The 22,166-nt window shown below is 41.0% G+C and overlaps 2 protein-coding genes across 4 annotated transcripts; one reads left to right on the top strand and one right to left on the bottom strand.

Moving 5' to 3' along the window:
• Nucleotides 1-720: 720 nt before the first annotated feature.
• gclm (glutamate-cysteine ligase, modifier subunit) lies at nt 721-7,713 on the bottom strand. Of its 2 annotated transcripts, XM_064935371.1 has the most exons (7): nt 7,403-7,713; nt 6,626-6,694; nt 2,827-2,911; nt 2,588-2,644; nt 2,137-2,339; nt 1,936-2,050; nt 721-1,797 (listed from the first exon to the last, which is right to left on the bottom strand). In XM_064935371.1, exons 1-7 carry the CDS (start codon nt 7,526-7,528, stop codon nt 1,628-1,630), a joined length of 825 nt encoding a protein of 274 aa, XP_064791443.1. In that variant the 5' UTR covers nt 7,529-7,713; the 3' UTR covers nt 721-1,627. The 2 variants fall into 2 exon arrangements, with proteins under 2 accessions (XP_064791443.1, XP_064791444.1); XM_064935372.1 differs by lacking the exons at nt 6,626-6,694; nt 7,403-7,713 and adding an exon at nt 3,066-4,344.
• Nucleotides 7,714-10,948: 3,235 nt separating this feature from the next.
• Nucleotides 10,949-17,407, top strand: slc5a9 (solute carrier family 5 member 9). 2 transcript variants are annotated; one of them, XM_064935369.1, is made up of 13 exons: nt 10,949-11,146; nt 11,397-11,468; nt 11,744-11,848; nt 12,017-12,181; nt 12,269-12,374; nt 12,465-12,545; nt 12,718-12,923; nt 13,096-13,231; nt 14,921-15,028; nt 15,219-15,369; nt 16,009-16,177; nt 16,344-16,511; nt 16,669-17,407. In XM_064935369.1, exons 1-13 carry the CDS (start codon nt 10,976-10,978, stop codon nt 17,002-17,004), a joined length of 1,974 nt encoding a protein of 657 aa, XP_064791441.1. In that variant the 5' UTR covers nt 10,949-10,975; the 3' UTR covers nt 17,005-17,407. The 2 variants fall into 2 exon arrangements, with proteins under 2 accessions (XP_064791441.1, XP_064791440.1); XM_064935368.1 differs by having other exon boundaries at nt 10,950-11,146; nt 16,296-16,511.
• The last annotated feature ends 4,759 nt before the right edge of the window (nt 17,408-22,166 follow it).

Raw genomic sequence — 22,166 nt, 5'->3', positions numbered from 1 at the left:
TTTACAATGATGGCCTACTCCAGGCAAATCCAGATGACACTGGGCCAATTGTGCACCACCCTATGGGACTCCCAATTACAGGCAGATGTGATACAGCCTGGATTCAAACCAACCACTATAGTGATACCTCTTGCACTGAGATGCAGTGCATTAGACAACAGCGCCATTCGGGAGCCTACATGATTCCATGTGTTATTTCATAGATTTGATGTCTTCATTATTATTCTACCATGTAGAAAATAGTAAAAATAATGAAAAACCCTCAAGTAGGTGTCTCCAAACTTCTGACTGGTACTATATATATATATACTTTAATTTTTTTTGCTGCAACTGCAAACCACAGGAGCCTGCGCTCTTACAGCTCTTTTAATCATCAGATGGGAGTAGAGGAGTTAGGGGGGCCTTGATGAGGTAACTGAATCATGGCTGGCCCTAGCCTCCGGGGGCCCTAAGTGAGATTTGGTTGAGTGGCCACCCCACCTGGCAGGGAAAACACTTTAGCCCCCCCCTCTCGAGATTGCAGAGAGAAAGTAAATGTTTCCGTGCCCGGTCGGTAGTCGGCCATGATTACGACAAGTTCAGATAGCGGACATTGCTAATTACGTGACTGACTGACTCATAAGAGAAAAACTGGCTTAGCACTGAACACATTTCGGTAATTTAGCAGACACTGATCCAGAGACACTTACAGTTAACGCATTCATTTTAAAATAAAACACCTAGTCTTTCATCATTTAATAAACCCAATTCTAGGACATGATATACAGAAAATAGCAACATTTTAATTACAGTACAAGAGAGAAATCAAACTTTTTGGACAATGTCTGGAAGAAAAGCCAATGATGAATAAGGCATTATCAATCCAGACACTTCAGAGCTTGTAATTCATTTTCCATGCCAATCTGGAATTTTTCAGTGCTATTATGTACACAATAAAAGGTGTTGAGCCTACTAATTTAAACCCTAGGAGGCGCACCCCACAGTTTGGGAACCACTGTCCTAGTCTATTCTCAGTAAGTACAGGGCTTTAAACATATATTAAAATGTTTGACATGACAATACTAACATCCATAAAGTATTACTAGATTTGTTTCAAATAAAATGTGTACACAATCAAAAATAGTTTCTGAACCAACCATAAATGTCAATTGGAATTAGGCCTTAATTCCCCCCCCCCCCCATTGCCAATAGAGGGTGCCAGTATTATACAGTAGAAGCTGCTCATACACGTCAGAGAGCACTAGGACTTTACATATGACTCAAGCTTTAACAACAGATCCAAATTTACAATGTAAAAATATCATAGGACATTTCCATAGTGGGTTAGAGGCTGTGTTTCCCCTTTCAACTGCTTTTGAATAATTCTGTCATTGTACTAAAATACTAATTCTGTGGTACCAATGCATCATTTTTTCATAATACCCCATAATCCTTAATACAGCAAAATAAAGTAGATGCGGGGAGAAAATGAGAAAAATCCACTTTGAAACCATGTTGGATAAAAGTTTAGCTACCTATCAGTCTTTAAAACACAGCTTCCACTGCAATGCAAAAGGGTAAGTGGTTTCATTACTATGAATGCATTGGTCATGAATAACATCTGAACAACCGGTTTTCAGAGGACATGCTACAGGCTGCTTCTCTTTGCGTGAACAAGGTAGCCTTTTGCTTTGATGATCCCCCTGCTTTTGACTATGATGGAGTAACGCAAAACCCACTCCAACCTCCAGTCTGCCACCTTCAGGTCCTGAGTGCTCTCCTGCACTGCCTCCTGGAAGCTGGCAGCAGTAATCAGTTCTACAGGAAGAGACAATGTGTTAATTCACTGACCCTCAGCGCACACACACATCCTGTCTGTACCCTACTCATGTAAAACATGAATCTGATTATATAGTGAAAATATCACAAATTCAAATACAAGAGCGGAATATTCACCTTTTGGGTCATTATGAGTCAGTAGCTGAATGTCAAACTTCTTTGCAAAAGCAGTCAGGTCAGGGGGCATCACACAGCAGGAGGCCAGATTCACCTGGTTACTACTGGGTTTCACCTAGACCAGGAGAAAATAAAACAATTCAAAACCCAAACTACACCAAAGCAATCCTAGAACAATCTGAGGGTCTCATCAACACTCACCTGGGCCCAGTTGTAGAGCTGCTCCAGGAGCTCCTTGTCCAGGTCGGAGGTGCCGATGGTAGCGATCTTGTGGCTTTGCACCAGACCCTCCAGTTCACTCCAGGCAGGCTGCAGGTTGTCCAGGGTCTGGCTCACTTCCTCAGGCAGAGCAGGGGGCGCAATGATCACTGAGTCCAGCTGGGAAACAGCCAGGGCCTGGCAAGCTGTTAGAAACAGTCCATCTTATGAGCATGAAACTTAAAGCACAAAATTGGTTGAGGTTATGCAAACATGAATTGGGTGTGGTCCAGGAACAGACAGAAGTTCACTGATACTAACATCTACTTTGGTCTGTTGAATTTTGATATGACAGCATGGTCAGGTTTATAGACTATCGCATATACCAAATGACTTTTGGCAGTCACTGAGTCAATATGGTTCTTTGCTTATTTGTAACAAATGTAATACTCACCCTTATCTACTGCATCTTTGATTGAAGAGAGGTCTGCCTCGCAAATAAATAGTTTGACTGCAAAGCAAGAATATGGTCATGTTAATGACAAAAACAACCCCTCTGCAAGTTACCAGGAAAGGCATTTTTGTCACAATTCACATACTGAGCTCAGAATTCCACATGTCAATGCAACACTACGGTCTCATATCATCACTATGTCCATTGTCATGAAAGACATAAGTAACAGTAAAACTCACCTGAAACCTTCAGCTCCTCCCTCTCCTCAGGTGTGATTGCTTCTGTAGCTTGAGGGATGGAGCAGTCAATTGTGTCTGGTAAGTCCTAAATAAATAGATGTAAATCAATATTAGAACATGTCCTCAAACTTCAACAAAAGTTTGTCAAAAGGAAAATAATTACAAAAATGAAGCTTAAAATTACATAAAGAACCAGAGAAGAAACTTCAATTGTGCCTCCACTTTGTTCAAATACGAACCCAGAATTTCTGTTTTACAATCTTGTGGGATTTCATTGCAGGGATGCTCCAATAAGCTTTGGCTTTGTGTACGTAATGCACAGTTCAGACCCTGAACTTATGGCGAGTCGAACTGAATGGAAATGAAGAGCGGGCTGGCAACACTACAGCAGACTTCCTCGTTGGTTGGGGGGGCAAAGGTTTTAAGGCATAACAATAAGCTCTCACAGAAGTCCTCCACCTGCGAATCAGAGATCATGAATGTGCTTCCGCTGTTGTGTTTGTAGCTAAGCAATCTTTATTTACATGCAATTAATATTAATATGCATTAGCATTTCTCCCGACAGTGGAAGAACTGCTCGCTCTGGCATGCTGCATGAAACAGAGGCGTGCTTCATTTGCACCGTGCCGAATATGCGGCAGAGGCTGCCAAACTATCATCAAAAGTCCAACGAGGCGTACTTAATGGTTTCAGACAGCCCTCTATTCCCGCCCTTCCAAAGAGAACGTGAAATAGTTCTATCACCGCATCGAACTAAAAAGGTTTTATTTTGGGCTTAGACCCCCTCTCCCCTCTGTATTCACTGAGCGTGCTGAAGCAGATTAGCAGAAATACCACAGGGCAAAGCTACGCCAACCTCACAGCAGAAGCACATGTAGAACCTTTCGCAGGCAACTTTGCATGAACGATCAAAATGACAGTTCCCTTTCATCAGTCTGAGGAATTCTTTGCAGTCAGACAGCTATTTTGTTTTCCCAAAAGAACGCCATCACGTAGAAGTAACCCATGGTTACACAAGTATTGTTCATTAATGCTAGATGATGTAAAATGTTAGCTGATCAGAGATACTGTAGACACTTGGTCACCATGGGAACTTGGTAAAAAGATGATGAACACTATAAATCGGTGTTTGGAAGTTGGGTTAATAGCCCTTTTGTAGCTATGTACGTAATAAAACATGCATGGGAAATACAACTAGGCTAGGAGGTAGACACAGAAGGAGTACTTCTTTGGTGGATAAATTAGACTTTAAAGCGTATGCATAGCAATAATATATATTTTGTTATTACTAAAAACACAGATGCTTTGCAGCTAAAAAAAGTCTTTATCAGCGTGGCGAACTACAATGCATTCGCAAAGTTCAGACCCCTTAAATTTTTCGTTTCAGCCTTATTCTAAAATGGATTCAATAGGTTCTCCCCCTCAATCTACACACAATAACCCATGACAAAGCAAAAGCAGATGCCATTTTTGCAAATTTATTAAATAAAAACAAGATAAGCACATTTACATAAGTACTCAGACCTTTTACTCAGTACTTTGTTGAAGCACCTTTAGCAGCTACTCCAGCCTCGGTCCTTGGGTATGACGCTACAAGCTTGGCACACCTGTATTTGGGGAGTTTCTCCCATTCTTCTCTGCAGGTCCTCTCAAGCGCTGTCAGGTTGGATGGGGAGCATCACTGCACAGCTATTTTTAGGTCTCTCCAGAGATGTACGATCGGGTTCAAGTCCGGGCTCTGGCTGGGCCACTCAAGGACATTGAGACTTGTCCCGAAACCACTTCTACATTGTCTTGGCTGTGTGCTTAGGGTTGTCCTCCTGTTGAAAGGTTAACCTGCTCAGGACCTCCGACTGGGGTGAAGGTTTTCATCAAGGATCTCTCTGTACTTTGCTTTGTTCATCTTTGCCTCGATCCTGACTAGTCTCCCAGTTCCTGCTGCCGAAAAACATCCCCACAGCATGATACTGCCACCACCACCATGCTTCACCGTTGGGATGGTGCCAGGTTTCCTCCAGACATGACGCTTGGCATTCAGGCCAAAGAGTTACATTTTGGTTTCATCAGACCAGAGAAACTTGTTTCTCATGGTCAGAGCCTTTTTGGTGCTTGTGGCAAATTCCAAGCCGGCTGTCATGTGCCTTTTACTGAGGAGTGGCTTTGTCTGGCCACTCTACCATAAAGGCCTGATTGGTGAATGCTGCAGAGATCGTTGTCCTTCTGGAAGGTTCTCCCATCTCCACAGAGGAACTCTGTCAGTGACCATAGAGTTCTTGGTCACCTCCTTGACCAAGACCCTTCTCCCAATCGCTCAGTTTGGCCAGCTCTAGGAGGAGTCTTGGTGGTTACAAACGTCTTCTATTTAAGAATGATGGAGGTCACTGTGTTTTTGGGGCCCTTCAATGGTGCAGACATTTTTTTGTACCCTTCTCCAGATCTGTGCAGACACAATCCTGTCTCGGAGCTTCACGAACAATTCCTTCGACCGTATTTGCTCTGACATGCACTGTCAACTGTGGGACCTTATATAGACAGGTGTGTGCCTTTCCAAATCATGTCCAATCAATTGCATTTACCACAGGTTGACTCCAAGTTGCAGAAACATCTTAAGGATGATCAATGGAAACAGGATGCACCGGAGCTCAAATTAGTCACATTGCAAAGGGTCTGAATCCTTATGTAAATAAGGTATCCCTTTTTAAAAAAAATAGATTTTCAAAAATGTCTAAAAACCTGTTTTCACTTTGTCATTATGGAGTATTGGGTGTAGATTTTTTTTTTAAATTTTTAGGCAAGTCAGTTAAGAACAAATTCTTATTTACAATGACAGCCTAGGAACAGTGGATTTACTGCCTTGTCCAGGGGAAGGGGTCTGAAAACTTTCCCGAATGCACTGTATGTGGTATTGAGTGGGTGGATGGAGTGTGATGTCTCCAGTTTTTCCGCTGCAGTCATTTAGCTCTGGCGCTGCGCCGCGGTAAAATCAGTGCCACCAGGCCAAAAAAATATCTAACATGAACAATATTTCTGCAGAGGAGCACTTTGAAGATGCTAGAGCGGTCCAGATGTAGTTTTCCTCTGCAAACAAAACAACTAAAGAATAGATAAACTATTATACTATGGGTTGTCTGATTTATCTATTTCCCTGGTCGGCTTGTTGTGTGTTCAAGTTATCGGTGCCATAGGGAGGAAAACATGCATTCCGACAAGCAGTCAATGCACAACAATTCTGGCAATCGCAGGGGAAACAGCAGTTTTACTGGCCTTTATTAAAAAGAGGGGTTAGGGGTTCCATTCCTACTTTATTTCTCAACTCCTAAATATCTGTGAACGGCACCATTTTAAACCCAGAGTTTGCAGTGAGTGCATTGGGAGAGTGGGACTAAATGGAACATGGGTCAATTGTAGGGTAACTTGGGGTAAAATGCAATAACCTCTATATATTTGTTGAGGAGTGACTTAAATTGTGGTGACAGATTACATGTTTAGTTGAACAAGAGTAGTAGCAACCAGGGAAAGTGTTGGGGGGGGGGGGTAAATGGTGACATGAAGTGGTTTCTGTTACCCTAGGTGACCCCAAGTTAACCTGACAGGTATGCCTACATAATATTCACTGTGTTTATGCAAGTTATTTTAAATAAATCAATAGAATGCTAACTAGATAAAAGATTAAAAGATCACATTTGGGATCTAGCTAATTATTAGTCCAATAGGTTAAATGCAGATAGGCAAACTGTGCTTCAGCCCATTCATTTATAGCAAATAGAGATCTATCAAATAAACAAGAGAACTGCCTAACCTTTGGTGAAGTTGGTGGTGGTATCGTGGCAAACCACTCACTAAGTGTAGCTCGAACACAGTCTTGAATCTGGAATGGTAAAAAAAAAAATGTATTAAGAGTGGTCTGTAAATGAATTGAAGTGTTAACATGTTTGCTATAAGCAACACCTCGTAACTAGGTAGGGCTTTCAATGATGCCTACAGATCACTCAATGATGCTGTGAAAGATTGCCAGACATGGACAGTATAGGATTATTTCGTACACTGCTGGCAATTAGTGACTTGGACAGTACGAAAATGTGCGCATTCAGTTCTGGTCCTGAGCTATGGCTTACTATACAACATCAACACTATTAAACGCTAAATGGAGATTCTTCGAGTCAAGTTGGGCACAGCTTCAAGGAAATCGTTTTATGATTGTTCTCCATGCCGAATTAAAGCTGGCCTTCAATAATCTACACAAGACAAATCCTGGCTTTCTTAATTTAAAATGTCCTCATGCATCTTTGAATCTGATCATCAGGTGAATCATGACCCTGACAGGTCTCGCAATACAGCCATAAACGTCAGACTACATAACGCAAACTGACGTTTTTAATGACGTAATGGGGATGGATATAGGAAAGACAACGCATGGTTGTTGAGCTACCTAAACGCGCTAATTTAAGTCGAGGCCATGGTTTTTCAAGCTAGTTAGCAACATTATCTAGCCAGTTAGCTGACCAACCGTGATGCACTCTTTTCAAACGTCTTACATTAGCTAGCCAGTTATGACAAAGTCAATGGTCAGTCTTACCTCTTCACTAGGTGAAGACGGACATTTTTTCTTGAGACGGCTACGGTTTACTAAATTTCCCGTGTGCAGATTCAATGTCGTAGCATGGTTGAGAAGCACTTTAGCACTGGTGGTGTGAGTGTCCATGTGGTGTCCTTGGTTGTCAGTAAATATATAGTAGTGAAACGTCCTTTTAAGCTATCCAGCAACTTATCCAGTTATTTAATTCTACAGTTAGCGACAGGACTCACCGCGTTTCAAAAACAGTACCTCTGTGAATTGCATATGTACCGGTAGTTTATTTTGCTGGTGAAAACTAGCGGTATGAGCACGCCCACCTTGTAACTGTGCGTTGTGTGCAAAATCTGGCATGGATTTATGTGGAATTTAGCACCCTTTTGAACAATATGTTGTTACAGTTCAGTACTGTACTGACAATTGTAATGTACATTAATCATGACTCAGCTTGTTTCAAGAGAGAAGATTTCCTTTTAATTCAACATGAAAATCACCACCAGTAACCAGGTTTCCATCCAACCTTTTTATGCTTAGTAACATACATGTCAGGTAAAAAATGTGACAGGTCTGAATGGAAAATATTTTTTTTAGGTAAACGTTCAAAATGTTGAATTTTTTTTTTACGCCAAACTACGTGGGCTCTTCTTGTTTCTGTAAAATTAATTATGAATCAGCAAACTGCTCGCCCACACGACGTCATATACGTGGTCTGCGGTTGTGAGGCTGGTTGGATGTACTGCCAAAAACTATAAAACGACATTGGAGGTTGCTTATGGTAGAGAAATTAACATTCAATTATCTGGCAACAGCTCTGGTGGACATTCCCAGAGTCAGCATGCCATTTGCACACTCCCTCAAAACTTGAGACATCTGTGGTATTGTGTTGTGTGACAAAATTGCACATTTTAGAGTGGCCTTTTATTGTCTTTGGCACAAGGTGCCCCTGTGTAATGAGCATGCTGTTTAATCAGCTTCTTGATGTCTGGCACCTGTCAGGTGGATAGATTATCTTGGCAAAGCAGAAATTCTCACTAACAGGGATGTAAACAAATTTGTGCACAAAATTTGAGAGAAGCTTTTTGTGCGCATGGAACATTTCTGGTATCTTTTATTTCAGCTCATGGGACGAGCACTTTACATTTTGAGTTTATATTTTTGTACAGTGTACTTAACGACCGTTCCACAGGTGTATGTTCATTAATTATGATTCATTGAACAAGCATGGGAAACAATGTTTAAACTCTTTACAATGAAGATCTGTGAATTTATTTAGATATTTACTACTTATCTTTGAATGACAGGGTCCTGAAAAAGGGCTGTTTCTTTTTTTTTGCTGAGTTTACATTTTTGTCACTTTTGACTATTCAGGAATCTTACATTTGAATGCTAATCAGACAAATTGTGAGAGTGATTTTGATGATTTTGTGTTGTATCCCTTCAGATGCCTGTGGACATCAGTACACTCTCAGAGGAAGAAAGGAAAATCAGGATCTGGAAGTGGGATCCCAAGAAGGGAGCTGTTAAGCAGAGGATGGTGGAATTCAAAGACTATTTCAAAGGGGATGATTACAGCAAGTTTTGGAAGATGTGATAGAGCATGCTGTAGCTACTTAACTTTACTGTTCTGCCATTATTGTGTGTGTATATATATATATATATATATATATATATTTTTTTTTTATTCACTTAACTACATATAATTTTGTGACTATAGGTTTATTTATTTTGTATATTTTTTTTATTATGAACACAACATACAAATTACAGAAATATACAAACAAGAGTACATAAACCTAACAGACGGGCATTACATATCGAGACTAACACTTTTATGGTGCATATTTCTTTTTTGTTTTTACACTTACTCTTCATTTCATAATATTTAAAATATCTTAAATAATGTGAAGAGGGGTTTGTTCTCTGCCCGCTACATTTTATGGATAAATAAATTAACAATGAAAGTTACGTCACTGTCGTCATAAAGAGGAGACCAAGGCACAGCTTGGTTAGCGAACATAACTCTTTAATTAAAGCGAGAACACTGAACAGAACTAAACCGTGAAGCAATATGGCTAGTGCAGAACAGGCAACTAAACATAGAATAACAACCCACAAATTAACCAAGGAATATGGCTACCTAAATATGGTTCCCAATCAGAGACAACAATAAACAGCTGCCTCTGATTGAGAACCAATCCAGGCAGCCATAGACATATAAACACCTAGACATACAAAAACCCTAGACAATACAAAAACTAAACGTCACACCCTGATCTAAACAAATAATAAAGAAAACAAAGATAACTAAGGTCAGGGCGTGACAGTCACATTCCATATAATTTGGATCAAAATAAACATTATCAAATTCTCTCAGATTAACATTAATAGTAGTTTATTTTCAAATAAAATCTTCTAACTCACTCCAAAATCTTCTGACATAAGAACAGTCCCAAAATAAATGGTCAAGAGTTTCTAGGTCACAGCCACAAAATACACATTTGTTATCAATAGCTATTTTAAATCTGTATATAATAAAGGTCTTTACAGGATAGATTCTATGAATGCGTTTGTATGATACTTCTTTCACCTTATTAGATATACAATATTTACTAGACAACAATGAGACTTTGTTCCAGTTCACTTGTCCTAGGGCTGCATTCCAGTACATTTTACCAGATAGAATAGTAACATATTGACAATGTTTCCTTATATACATGTTATTACATTAATAGTTTAAAATGTCAATTCTTTCTAACTGTATTGAGGCTACACAATTATTCTCCTAAAAGAAGAATAGCACCTTTAGGGACAGCTCTAACAACAATTTGATACTCCTCAGGAGTGAATGTAACAATTGTGTTCTCATGAAGTCTTGATAATCATATAGTTGGCCATCATTATTCAATAATTGTTTAACCCAGATAATGTTCTTGTCAAACCAGTTCTGGAACATAAAAGTATGTTTGTTAGCTGCCCAACTGTCACACCCTGGTCGAAATATATTGTGTTTGTCTTTATTTATTTGGTCAGGCCAGGGTGTGACATGGGTTTATTGTGGTGTGTTTTGTCTTGGGGTTTTGTTAGGTATTGGGTGTGTGGTTTAGTGGGGGTATCTAGCATAGTCTATGGCTGTCTGGAGTGGTTCTCAATCAGAGGCAGGTGTTTATCGTCGTCTCTGATTGGGAACCATATTTAGGCAGCCATATTCTTTGAGTATTTCGTGGGTGATTGTTCCTGTCTCTGTGTTCACCAGATAGGCTGTATAGGTTTTCACGGTTGTTCTTTGTTTTTGTTCGTTATTTCATGTCTAGTTCATTTTTATTAAAGAACATGAATAACCACCATGCTGCATTTTGGTCCGCTGCTCCTTCGACAGCCGAGAACCGTTACACCAACAGAGCATACAGCACACACATACACATCCTATGGATTTTAGGAAAATGTTACCACTGAAATCTTTCAAGGAAACATCCTTTACAATCTGATAGGTATTTCTGAAGACTTTCCGGTTTATATGTGACCAATGAATGGGGTTCCATATTGTCTTGATAAGCTGATTAATTATTGACTTGCTTCATGCTAGCCTCAAAGTTCACACGGTTTTCTGTTTTTGTCAAAATGACTTCAACACCTAGTCTTGCGACAACGACTTCTGTGCCTGAATTACCTGAAAAGTTTGCTTTGGAAGCTCTTGATATTGTTGTGGTCGTGGTATACTTCGTCTTTGTTCTTGTTGTGGGAATATGGGTAAGTAATAAACACTCCTATTACCTGGTGGATGCTTTCATTGTATGAAGAGGGCAGACTGGTACAATGACCTAACACTGAAGTTGTACTGTGGAGATTAATTCATCAGAATTCTTCCTCTCACAAAATCTGTTCAAATAAATGAAATATTGACTAAATAATAAGTACAAAGCAATGTCATTGAGAAGGCTTTGCTGTAACTAATATCTACAGACAGTATAGTATGATGTAAATTAACTATTTATTGCAGTCTTCTGTCAGGGCAAACCGTGGGACAGTGGGTGGATACTTCTTGGCTGGAAGATCCATGACATGGTGGCCTGTAAGTAGCCTGAGACTATGATGGTATTGAACTCAATGCATTGAACTCAAATAAACTCTATGCATTGAACTGAACATTAGTGAAGAATTAGTATGTCAACTAGATAAAAAGTTAATCATGATCCAGACTAAGTATTATCATCTATTTTAAATTAGGAAAGTTGTTTCTTTTTTAACATTAAATAATTGGATGAAAATCGTTGATACTGATAATAGCTATCTATATCCAAAGATAAAAATGGACAAAATGAAGTAAATTTTGTTCTGCTGTCTCAGATTGGGGCCTCTCTGATGTCCAGTAATGTTGGCAGTGGTTTGTTCATTGGACTAGCTGGCACTGGAGCAGCCGGAGGCATCGCTGTTGGAGGGTTTGAATGGAATGTAAGTAATATGTTAAGTGCATTGTGAAAAAACACCAAGATGATAAACAATGGAGAGGATAATCGAGTTATTACAGTTTGTCTATATTTCTATCAAGAGGTGGACGCCCTTTATTATGAAGACCTATCCACAGTATTTCAGCTTAGAATAAGCTTTCATGTTTCACAGGCAGCTTGGGTCCTCATTGCTCTTGGTTGGATCTTTGTGCCTGTTTACATCTCTGCTGGTGTGGTAACTATGCCAGAGTACCTGAAGAAGCGGTTTGGGGGCCAGCGCATCAGAATCTACATGAGTGTTCTCTCCCTCATCCTCTATATTTTCACCAAGATATCAGTAAGATGCTCATATAAAAAAAATCTACAATTTGTCATACTGCAATTCAGGGTGCTAGTTGAATATTCTTGTTACCTCTGCTGACAGACAGACATCTTCTCTGGCGCTCTGTTCATTCAAGTGTCCCTGGGCTGGGACCTCTATCTCTCCACAGTGGTGCTTCTTGTAGTAACTGCCCTCTACACTATAGCTGGTAACTTCTCAACATAATCTACCAGTCATTTAGTAATTCATTACATGGCATTGTTTGTTATTGATTACCATTGGCTCTTATTGATTCTAGGGGGGCTGACAGCAGTTATCTATACAGATGCTTTACAGACGGTCATCATGGTGATAGGCGCATTCGTACTCATGTTCATAGGTACTGTTTTTATGTTTTCTATAGTACAAGTTCAACGGTATACAGTATATACCTCTAAATATGAATTTGTCTAAAACTACTTTAGTATCATAGTATATAATTATCTTATTAATTAGTGATTGGATGATTTATTGTATCCATTTTCAAATGGACCCTTGAACTTTATCTTTAGCGTTTGACAAAGTGGGTTGGTATGAGGGTCTGCTGGAGCAGTACAAGGAGGCCATCCCCACATTGACTGTGCCTAACACTACATGTCACCTACCCCGGTCCGATGCCTTCCACATCCTCAGAGACCCAGTGACGGGGGATCTGCCCTGGCCTGGTCTGCTGTTTGGCCTCACGGTGCTAGCCACCTGGGTGTGGTGCACTGACCAGGTATGAGATGGAACTTTTGTAGTTGACTTGCATTTTGCATTACAGTCAAGTCTAAGGTGTTATTTTGACTTGTTATTTAGGTTTGTTACAGTAGACCATTACGAAGAATCCCACATATTTGGAGAGGCATGAGATTTCCTCACGTAAGTGACCTTGTCCTAACCTGCTCCAGGTGACAGTGCAGAGGTCTCTCTCAGCCAAGAACCTGTCACATGCCAAAGGAGGCTCTGTGCTGGGAGGTTACCTGAAGGTCCTGCCCATGTTCTTTATAGTGATGCCTGGAATGATCAGCAGAGCACTTTACCCAAGTGAGTTCTCACTTTGTCTATACTAAATCCAATATACAGCCATGCCAGATATACAGCAATGGTATTGCCCTTGTTCAGAAGTTGTAGAGTATGTTAATGTACTGTGTATTACTACAGTGGGGCAAAAAAGTATTTAGTCAGTTCTCCAACTTAAAAAGATGAGAGAGGCCTGTAATTTTCATCATAGGTACACTTCAACTATGACAGACAAAATGAGAAAAAATAATCTAGAAAATCAAATTGTAGGATTCTTAATGAATTTATTTGCAAATTATGGTGCAAAATAAGTATTTGGTCAATAACAAAAGTTTACCTCAATACTTTGTTATATACCCTTTGTTGGCAATGACAGAGGTCAACGTTTTCTGTAAGTCTTCACAAGGTTTTCACACACTGCTGCTGGTATTTTGGCCCATTCCTCCATGCAGATCTCCTCTAGAGCAGTGGTGTTTTGGGGCTGTTGCTGGGCAACACGGACTTTCAACTCCCTCCAAAGATTTTCTATGGTGTTGAGATCTGGAGACTGGCTAGGCCACTCCAGGACCTTGAAATGCTTCTTACTAAGCCACTCCTTCGTTGCCCGGGCGGTGTGTTTGGGATCATTGTCATGCTGAACGGCCCAACCACGTTTCATCTTCAATGCCCTTGCTGATGGAAGGATTCATTCTTTCCTTTACACAGATCATTCGTCCTGGTCCCTTTGCAGAAAAACAGCCCCAAAGCATGAGGTTTCCACCCCCATGCTTCAGGGTAGGTATGGTGTTCTTTGGATGCAACTCAGCATTCTTTGTCCTCCAAACACGACGAGTTGAGTTTTTACCAAAAAGTTATATTTTGGTTTCATCTGACCATATGACATTCTCCCAATCTTCTTCTGGATCATCCAAATGCTCTCTATCAAACTTCAGACAGGCCTGGACATGTACTGGCTTAAGCAGGGGGACACGTCTGGCACTGCAGGATTTGAGTCCATGGTGGCGTAGTGTGTTACTAATGGTAGGCTTTGTTACTTTGGTCACAGCTCTTTGCAGGTCATTCACTAGGTCCCCCCGTGTGGTTCTGGGATTTGTGTTCACCGTTCTAGTGATCATTTTGACCCCACGGGGTGAGATCTTGCGTGGAGCCCCAGAACGAGGGAGATTATCAGTGGTCTTGTATGTCTTCCATTTCCTAATAATTGCTCCCACAGTTGATTTCTTCAAACCAAGCTGCTTACCTATTGCAGATTCAGTCTTCCCAGCCTGGTGCAGGTCTACAATTTTGTTTTTGGTGTCCTTTGACAGCTCTTTGGTCTTGGCCATAGTGGAGTTTGGAGTGTGACTGTTTGAGGTTGTGGACAGGTGTCTTTTATACTGATAACAAGTTCAAACAGGTGCCATTAATACAGGTAACGAGTGGAGGACAGAGGAGCCTCTTAAAGAAGATGTTACAGGTCTGTGAGAGCCAGAAATCTTGCTTGTTTGTAAGTGACCAAATACTTATTTTCCACCATAATTTGCAAATAAAAAAATTAAAAATCCTACAATGTGATTTTCTGGATTTTTTTCTCTAATTTTGTCTGTCATAGTTGAAGTGTACCTATGATGAAAATTACAGGCCTCTCATCTTTTTAAGTGGGAGAACTTGCACAATTGGTGGCTGACTAAATACTTTTTTGCCCCACTGTGTATCGTCTCTTTATGTCTGCAGATGAGGTAGGATGTGTTGACCCCATTGCGTGCCAAAGAATCTGTGGAGCCACCGTGGGCTGCTCCAATATTGCCTACCCAAAACTAGTGGTAGAACTTATGCCTGTTGGTAAGACATCCGCACACATGCATGAACACACCGAAAACACACTTACTATTGATCCTATTTTTGAAAAGGTTCAAATGTGTCATCACTGTATGTGTGTGTCTATATAATTTTCTGAGGATGTTTTGTATTTTAAATCTGACTCGCCCAATTTCACTCTTCAATCTGTTATATCTGTGTCTATCCTCTCCAGGCATGCGGGGGTTGATGATTGCAGTAATGATGGCTGCCCTCATGTCCTCTCTGACTTCCATCTTCAACAGCAGCAGCACCCTGTTCACCATGGACATCTGGCAGAGGGTCCGGCCACAGGCCTCCGAGCCAGAACTCATGGTAGTGGGCAGGTAGGTAACACCATTAAAGAAATGTACAGCAATGTCTTCTAAACATGAGTCAAAGCCAGTTGTTTGACAATAGCTGTGTCTAAACATGCCCAACTTCCTCAGGTTCTGCTTTTGTCTAGTCCAGGCACTGTTGTATTTTGTGCTACAACTCCCCTGTGAATAATAAGCTTAGTATAAAATCGCATAACTAAACCTCAGAAGACATTATACAAAATCTAGGCAGCTTAATTAAAGTGTCAAGATTTTTCATTTTTACCCAAATAACAAGTGATATAATTATTTTCTCAAACAATAATACAAAATGGATGGAGCAAGCATAATTTGTTTTGTGGGAATTCCCTGTTGCAAACATAGAATGCAAGACTTAAGGTATATATCCCATTAAGATGTCTGTTTTATGGAGGCAATTTAAGTTTCCCTGCCCCATAATCCAAACCCATGACCTCTGGTCCAAAGTCCAGTGCTGTATATACTCAATACGGTTACATTTACATACTAGAAAACTGATCAGGATTTTTCTAAATTAAAACTATTTTAGTAAGGCAACGATTCCTAACAAAAGTAACCTATGTACGATCCATTATACAATACTTTAAACTGAAATAATCCTCACCTCCTGTTTGTGGTCATCACCTGCAGGGTGTTCATCTTAGTAATGGTGGTGCTCAGCATTCTGTGGATCCCCATCATCCAGTCAGCCAACAGTGGACAGCTGTTTGACTACATCCAGGCCATAACCAGCTACCTGGCTCCTCCCATCACTGCTGTCTTCATCATGGCCATCTTCTGGAGGCGTGTCAATGAGCAGGTCAGATCAAGGGTTTTATGCCATTATTTGTTTTTATGTCATAAAGCACATTGTTGAGATTTGATACAAAACACTTTCCCTTTGTGTGTGCATTCAATGTGGATGACTGTTAACACAGGGAGCCTTCTGGGGTCTGATCGTGGGCCTTGCTGTTGGCTTGGTGCAGATGGTGCTGGTGTTTGTGTATGGCACCCCATCTTGTGGAGAGATAGACATACGGCCAGCCTTCATCAGGGATGTCCACTACCTGTACTTTGCTCTTATCCTCCTGGCTCTCACTGGCCTGGTCATCACTGCTGTCAGCCTCTGCACTCCGGCCATTCCAGAGCACCATGTAAGAGTGCCACATATACTAATCATAAACATTAAACAGACTTGCAAAATATATGCTGTTACTTATGAGATTAATTTCAGTTAAAAGAAAAGAACATGTACACATTTTGTTACATGTTATAACCTATTCATACTTCCCCTCTTCAATCCCCCTGCAGCTCCATCGCCTGACATGGTGGACAAGACACAGCAAGGAGCCGCGCATCGACTTCAATGACCCATGGACCACAAAGCCCAGGACACCACCCAGAACTCCTGACCCCAGAGTTGGGGAGGAGGCTGCTGTGGAGGGCGGGCCATGCTGGAAGCGTACTGGAATGTGGCTGTGTGGGCTGTCTGGGCCTGAGAAGAAAAAGTTAACCCTGGAGGAGAAAAATGCCTTGGAGTTAAAACTGACAAGCATTGAGGAAGAACCAATCTGGCGGAACGTGTGCAATGCGAACGCCCTCATACTACTCTCGATCAATGTCTTTATGTGGGGCTACTTTGCCTGAGTTAATATAACTCTCATTTTGATTATAGTATTGTTGAATCACATATTGTTTATTGAATTACTGATCACACACTAAATGCTAATTGGTTTACAATTAGAATGTCAAACAATAATGGTAATGTTGTTTTTAGTTGTTGGGATTTAGACTTTTTATTGCCAAAACTGTCATCTGTATGTGTACTCTTTGATCAGGGTCAGTAGTTAGGTTTCCATCCATTTGGCGACAGATTTTCATGCGAATATTCTAAAATCCGCATAAAAACAATATGCACATTTTCCTACCATAGATGCGTTCCCATCAAATGGACTTGTTACAGATAATAGGCTGTGCATGATGATGTATTGGACATAAAATACCTTTTGCGGTTAAATTCCCCATGTACTGAATAAAAATGCAAGTTAAATGGGTTTCCATCGCATTTTGAACTTTACTGTTGGTTTTCTCACAAAAAAATATTGCATTAAATAGTGAGTGTTCACACTGGTATTGGCACATGCGTCTAGCCAACAGCGCTATCTGTGTACAAAACATCACAACCGCAAGGCTCTCCAGAGGGTGGTGATGTCTGCACAACGCATCCCCGGGGGCAAACTATCTGCCCTCCAGGACACCTACAACACCCGATGTCACAGGAAGGCAAGACAATAACCACCCGAGTCACTGCCTGTTCACCCCGCTTCCATCCAGAAGGCGAGGTCAGTACATGTGCACCAAAGCTGGGACAGAGAGATTGAAAAACAGCTTCTATATCAAGGCCATAAGATTGTTAAACAGTCACAACTAGCACAGAGGCGGCTGCCTACCATTCTTGATATCATTGGCCACTTTAATAAATGGAACACAAGTCACTTTTATAATGCCACTTCAAGAATGTTTACATGTCTTGCTTTACTTATCTCATATGTATATAATGTATACTGTATCCTTCACTATCTATTCTTTACTATCTATTGCATCTTATCTGCTCTGTCACTGCTCATCCATATGTTTTATACTTCTATATTCTTATCCCATTCCTTTACTAGATTGTGTGTATTAGTTTTGTTGTGGAATTTGTTAGATATTACCTGTTGGATACTGCTGCACTGTCGGATCTAGAGGCATAAGCATTTCGCTACACTCGCAATAACATCTGCTAACCATGTGTATGTGACCAATAAGATTTGATTTGAGTTGCAGACCCCCTTTTGCCCTCAGAATAGCCTCAATTTAACTACAAGTTGTCGCAAGCATTCCACAGGGAAGCTGGCCCTAATTTTTAAGATACCTCAATAGAAAATGACTCACGTAAAAGTGAGTCACCCAGTAAAATACGACTTGAGTAAAAGTCTAAAAGTATTTGGTTTTAAATATACTTAAGTATTAAAGTAAATATAATTGCTATAATATATTGAAGTATCAAAAGTAAAAGTGTAGATCATTTCAAAGTCCTTATATTTAGCAAACTAGATGGCACCAGTTTGTGTTTTTAATTTACGGATATCCAGGGGCACACTCCAACACATAATTTACAAACAAAGCACGTGTGTTTAGTGAGTCCGCCAGATCAAAGGCCGTAGATGACCAGCGATGTTCTCTTGCTAACTGTGATAACTGGACAATTGTCCTGCTCTGCTAAGAATTCAAAATGCAAAGACTACTTTTGGGTGTCAGGGAAAATGTATGGGGTAACAAGTACATTTATTTTCTTTCGGATTGTAGTGTTTATTTTCTGTGTTCCACATGGAACTGTTTCGGTTTGTTATTTTACTTTGTTATTTTTGTATTTTGACGTGTTCAGTTTGTTCTATTAAATATGGACACTTACCACACTGGGCATTGGTCCTCCTCTTCTCCTTCATACGACGACCGTTACAAGATGTAAGACGTTTAAGCACGTTAACAAGGCTTGCAAGCCTGCCGGCCCAGATGGTTTCCCTAGCCGTGGCCTCAAAGCAAAGGCAATTGAACTAAATGACTATCGCACAGTAGCACTCACCTCTGTCATCATGAAGTGCTTTGAGAGACTAGTCGAGGATAATATCACCTCCACCTTACCTGCCACCCTAGACCCACTTCAATTTGCTTACCGCCCCAATAGATCCACAGACCATGCAATCGCCACCACACTGCCCACTGCCCTGTCCCATCTGGACAAGAAGCATGCATACCTATGTAAGAATGCTGTTCATTGACCATAGCTCAGCATTCAACACCATAGTAACCTCCAAGCTCATCATTAAGTTCGAAGCCCTGGCTCATAACCCCACCCTGTGCAACTGGATCCTGGACTTCCTGACGAGTCGCCCCCAGGTGGTGAAGGTAGGAAACAACGCCTCTTCGCTGATCCTCAACACTTGGGCCCCACAAGGGTGTGTGCTCAGCCCCCTCCTGTACTCCCTGTTTACCCATGACTGCGTGGCCAAGCACGGCTCCAACTCAATCATCAAGGTTGCAGACGACACAACGGTAGTAGGCTTGATTACCAACAACGATGAGACGACCATACAGGGAGGAGGAGAGGGCTCTGGGAGAGTGGTGCCAGGAAAATAACTTCTCACTCAATGTCAACAAAACTAAGGAGATTATTGTGGACTTCAGGAAACAGCAGAGGGAGCACCCCCCTATCCACATTGATGGGATCGCAGTGGAGAAGGGGGAAAGCTTCAAGTTCCTCAGCGTACACATCACTAAAAAACTGAAATGGTCCACCCACACAGACAGTGTGGTGAAGAAGGCACAACAGCGCCTCTTCAACCTCAGGAGGCTAAAGAAATGTAGCTTAACACCTAAAACCCTCACAATATTTTACAGATGCACAATCGAGAGCATCCTGTCAGGCTGTATCACCACCTGGTAAAGCAACTGCACCGCCCACAACCGCAAAGCTCTGCCCAACACATCACTGGGGGAAAACGTCCCGCCCTCTTGGACACCTACAGCACCTGATGCGACATGAAGGCCAAAAAGATCATCAAGGACATCAACCACCCAAGCCACTGAGGTCTGTCTGTACAGGTGCATCAAACCTGGGACCAAGAGAATGAAAAATAGCTTCTATCTCAAGGCCATCAGACTGCTAAACAAACAGAAATCACTAGCATATGAGAGGTGGCTACCGATAGACATAGATTAAGAATCACTGGCCACTTATAGAAATGGATCACTAGCCACTTTAATAATGTTTCCGTATCTAGCATTACTCATCTCACATGTATAAACTGCACTCCACACTATTCTACGGTATCTTAGTAACTTTTAAATTGTTTTTACATATTGCATATCTCATATGTACAGTTGAAGTCGGAAGTTTGCATACACCTTAACCAAATACATTTAAATGCAGTTTTTCACAATTCCTGACATTTAATCTAAGTAAAAATTCCCTGTCTTAGGTCAGTTGGGATCACCACTTTATTTTAAGAATATGACATGTCAGAATAATAGTAGAGAGAATGATTTCTTTCAGCTTTTATTTCTTTCATCACATTCCCAGTGGGTCAGAAGTTTACATACACTCAATTAGTATTTGGTAGCATTGCCTTTAAATTGTTTAACTTGAGTCAAACGTTCGGGTAGCCTTCCACAAGCTTCCCACAATAAGTTGAATTTTGGCCCATTCCTCCTGACACAGGAAACCCACTGGCTACAGGTTATCTACCAGTCTCTGCTAGGTAAGTGGCTGTTCCACTGATGTCAGAAGGTGAATTCACCAATTTGTAAGTCGCTCTGGATAAGAGCGTCTGCTAAATGACTTAAATGTAAATGTAGGTAAAGCCCCGCCTTATCTCAGCTCACTGGTCACCATAGCAGCACCCACTCGCCACGCACTTCAGCAGGTATATCTCACTGGTCACCCCCAAAGCCAATTCATCCTTTGGTCACCTTTCCTTCCAGTTCTCTGCTGCCAATGACTGGGAATAACTGCAAAAATCACTGAAGCTGGAGACTCATATCTCCCTCACTAGCTTTAAGCACCAGCTGTCAGAGCAGCTCACAGATTACTGCTCCTGTACATAGCCTATCTGTAAACAGCCCATCTATCTACCTCATCCCCTTACTGTATTTATTTTATTTATCTTGCTCCTTTGCACCCCAGTATCTCTACTTGCACATTCATCTTCTGCACATCTACCATTCCAGTGTTTAATTGCTATATTGTAATTACTTTGCCACCATGGCCTATTTTTTGCCTTAACTCCCTTATCTTACCTCATTTGCACTCACTGTATATAGACGTTCTTTTTTTCTACTGTATTATTGACTGTATGTTTTGTTTATTCCATGTGTAACTCTGTGTTGTTGTATGTGTTGAATTGCTATGCTTTATCTTGGCCAGGTCACAGTTGCAAATGAGAACTTGTTCTCAACTAGCCTACCTGGTTAAATAAAGGTAAATAAAAAAAGAGCTATCTTTGTCGCCCCGGTTCTTCTGTGGGGTGTATAGGTGGGTGGCATCCAACGTTGTGGTGCATTATCGCCATCTACTGTACTGGAGCACCACTGCCTCCTATGGAGTCAAAAATGGCCAATGGAAGTATAAAGATGGGTTCCTGAAGATCCCGGAATACCTACACCGAGGAACGCCCCGAATTGCGGGATGCAGTTGCACCTGTCTCAAATCAGCTGTAACTGAAATAGTAAAACAAAGCTTAGAACATGTTTGAGTGAACACTGAATACAGACAATGAATGGTGAAGTCGCTTCGTCACCACTCTAGAAATATGTAGGGCGTTGAAGAAGGCTCAAGCCGTACGTAACAACCAGGACCAGAGGTGCTAGTTAGCGAACGTGCGTCCCATTGAATCTCTTCGAAACCAACGCGTAGTTTATTTAACATTACCTGTTTAAAAGTCTCGTCGACGTCCATACTTTCAGTAGGGCCATGTCGGAGTCTAGCGTTTTTTTGTTGTTGTTTTTTAAACAACGGAACATACAATTTGTTTTGTATGTTAGTTATCTCACTGTTAAGTTTTTAGAGACGTAAAAGAAAGTACAGGAAGCGGAAAGTCATGCGCAGTTGTCCGCTAAATAAACGACGTCTGGGAACAATTACCAACCGAATGGTTCCTACTTGTGATATCCTGTGTGTGAATACAGTCACTGGTTTGAATCAAATCAAATGTCAACCTTTCACAACCATGTAATATATTTGAATTTATTAAAGAATATGAATGATCAAC

This window comes from Oncorhynchus masou, chromosome 24 (genome assembly GCF_036934945.1).
Source record: "Oncorhynchus masou masou isolate Uvic2021 chromosome 24, UVic_Omas_1.1, whole genome shotgun sequence".
Taxonomy (NCBI): domain Eukaryota; kingdom Metazoa; phylum Chordata; class Actinopteri; order Salmoniformes; family Salmonidae; genus Oncorhynchus; species Oncorhynchus masou.
Note: the sequence above shows the minus strand (reverse complement) of the source record. Positions and strands in the feature narration are given on the sequence as shown.

Bases quoted from the DNA above. Each gene is read 5' to 3' on its own strand.
- slc5a9 (XM_064935368.1), top strand. From the start codon at position 10,976: ATGCTAGCCTCAAAGTTCACACGGTTTTCTGTTTTTGTCAAAATGACT. The intron at 15,029-15,218 runs GTAAGACATCCG...TATCCTCTCCAG, and splicing joins GGTAGAACTTATGCCTGTTG to GCATGCGGGGGTTGATGATT. The intron at 16,512-16,668 runs GTAAGAGTGCCA...ATCCCCCTGCAG, and splicing joins CGGCCATTCCAGAGCACCAT to CTCCATCGCCTGACATGGTG.
- gclm (XM_064935371.1), bottom strand. From the start codon at position 7,528: ATGGACACTCACACCACCAGTGCTAAAGTGCTTCTCAACCATGCTACG. The intron at 2,645-2,826 runs GTGAGTTTTACT...CTTGCTTTGCAG, and splicing joins GGAGGAGCTGAAGGTTTCAG to TCAAACTATTTATTTGCGAG. The intron at 2,340-2,587 runs GTGAGTATTACA...TGTTTCTAACAG, and splicing joins CAAAGATGCAGTAGATAAGG to CTTGCCAGGCCCTGGCTGTT.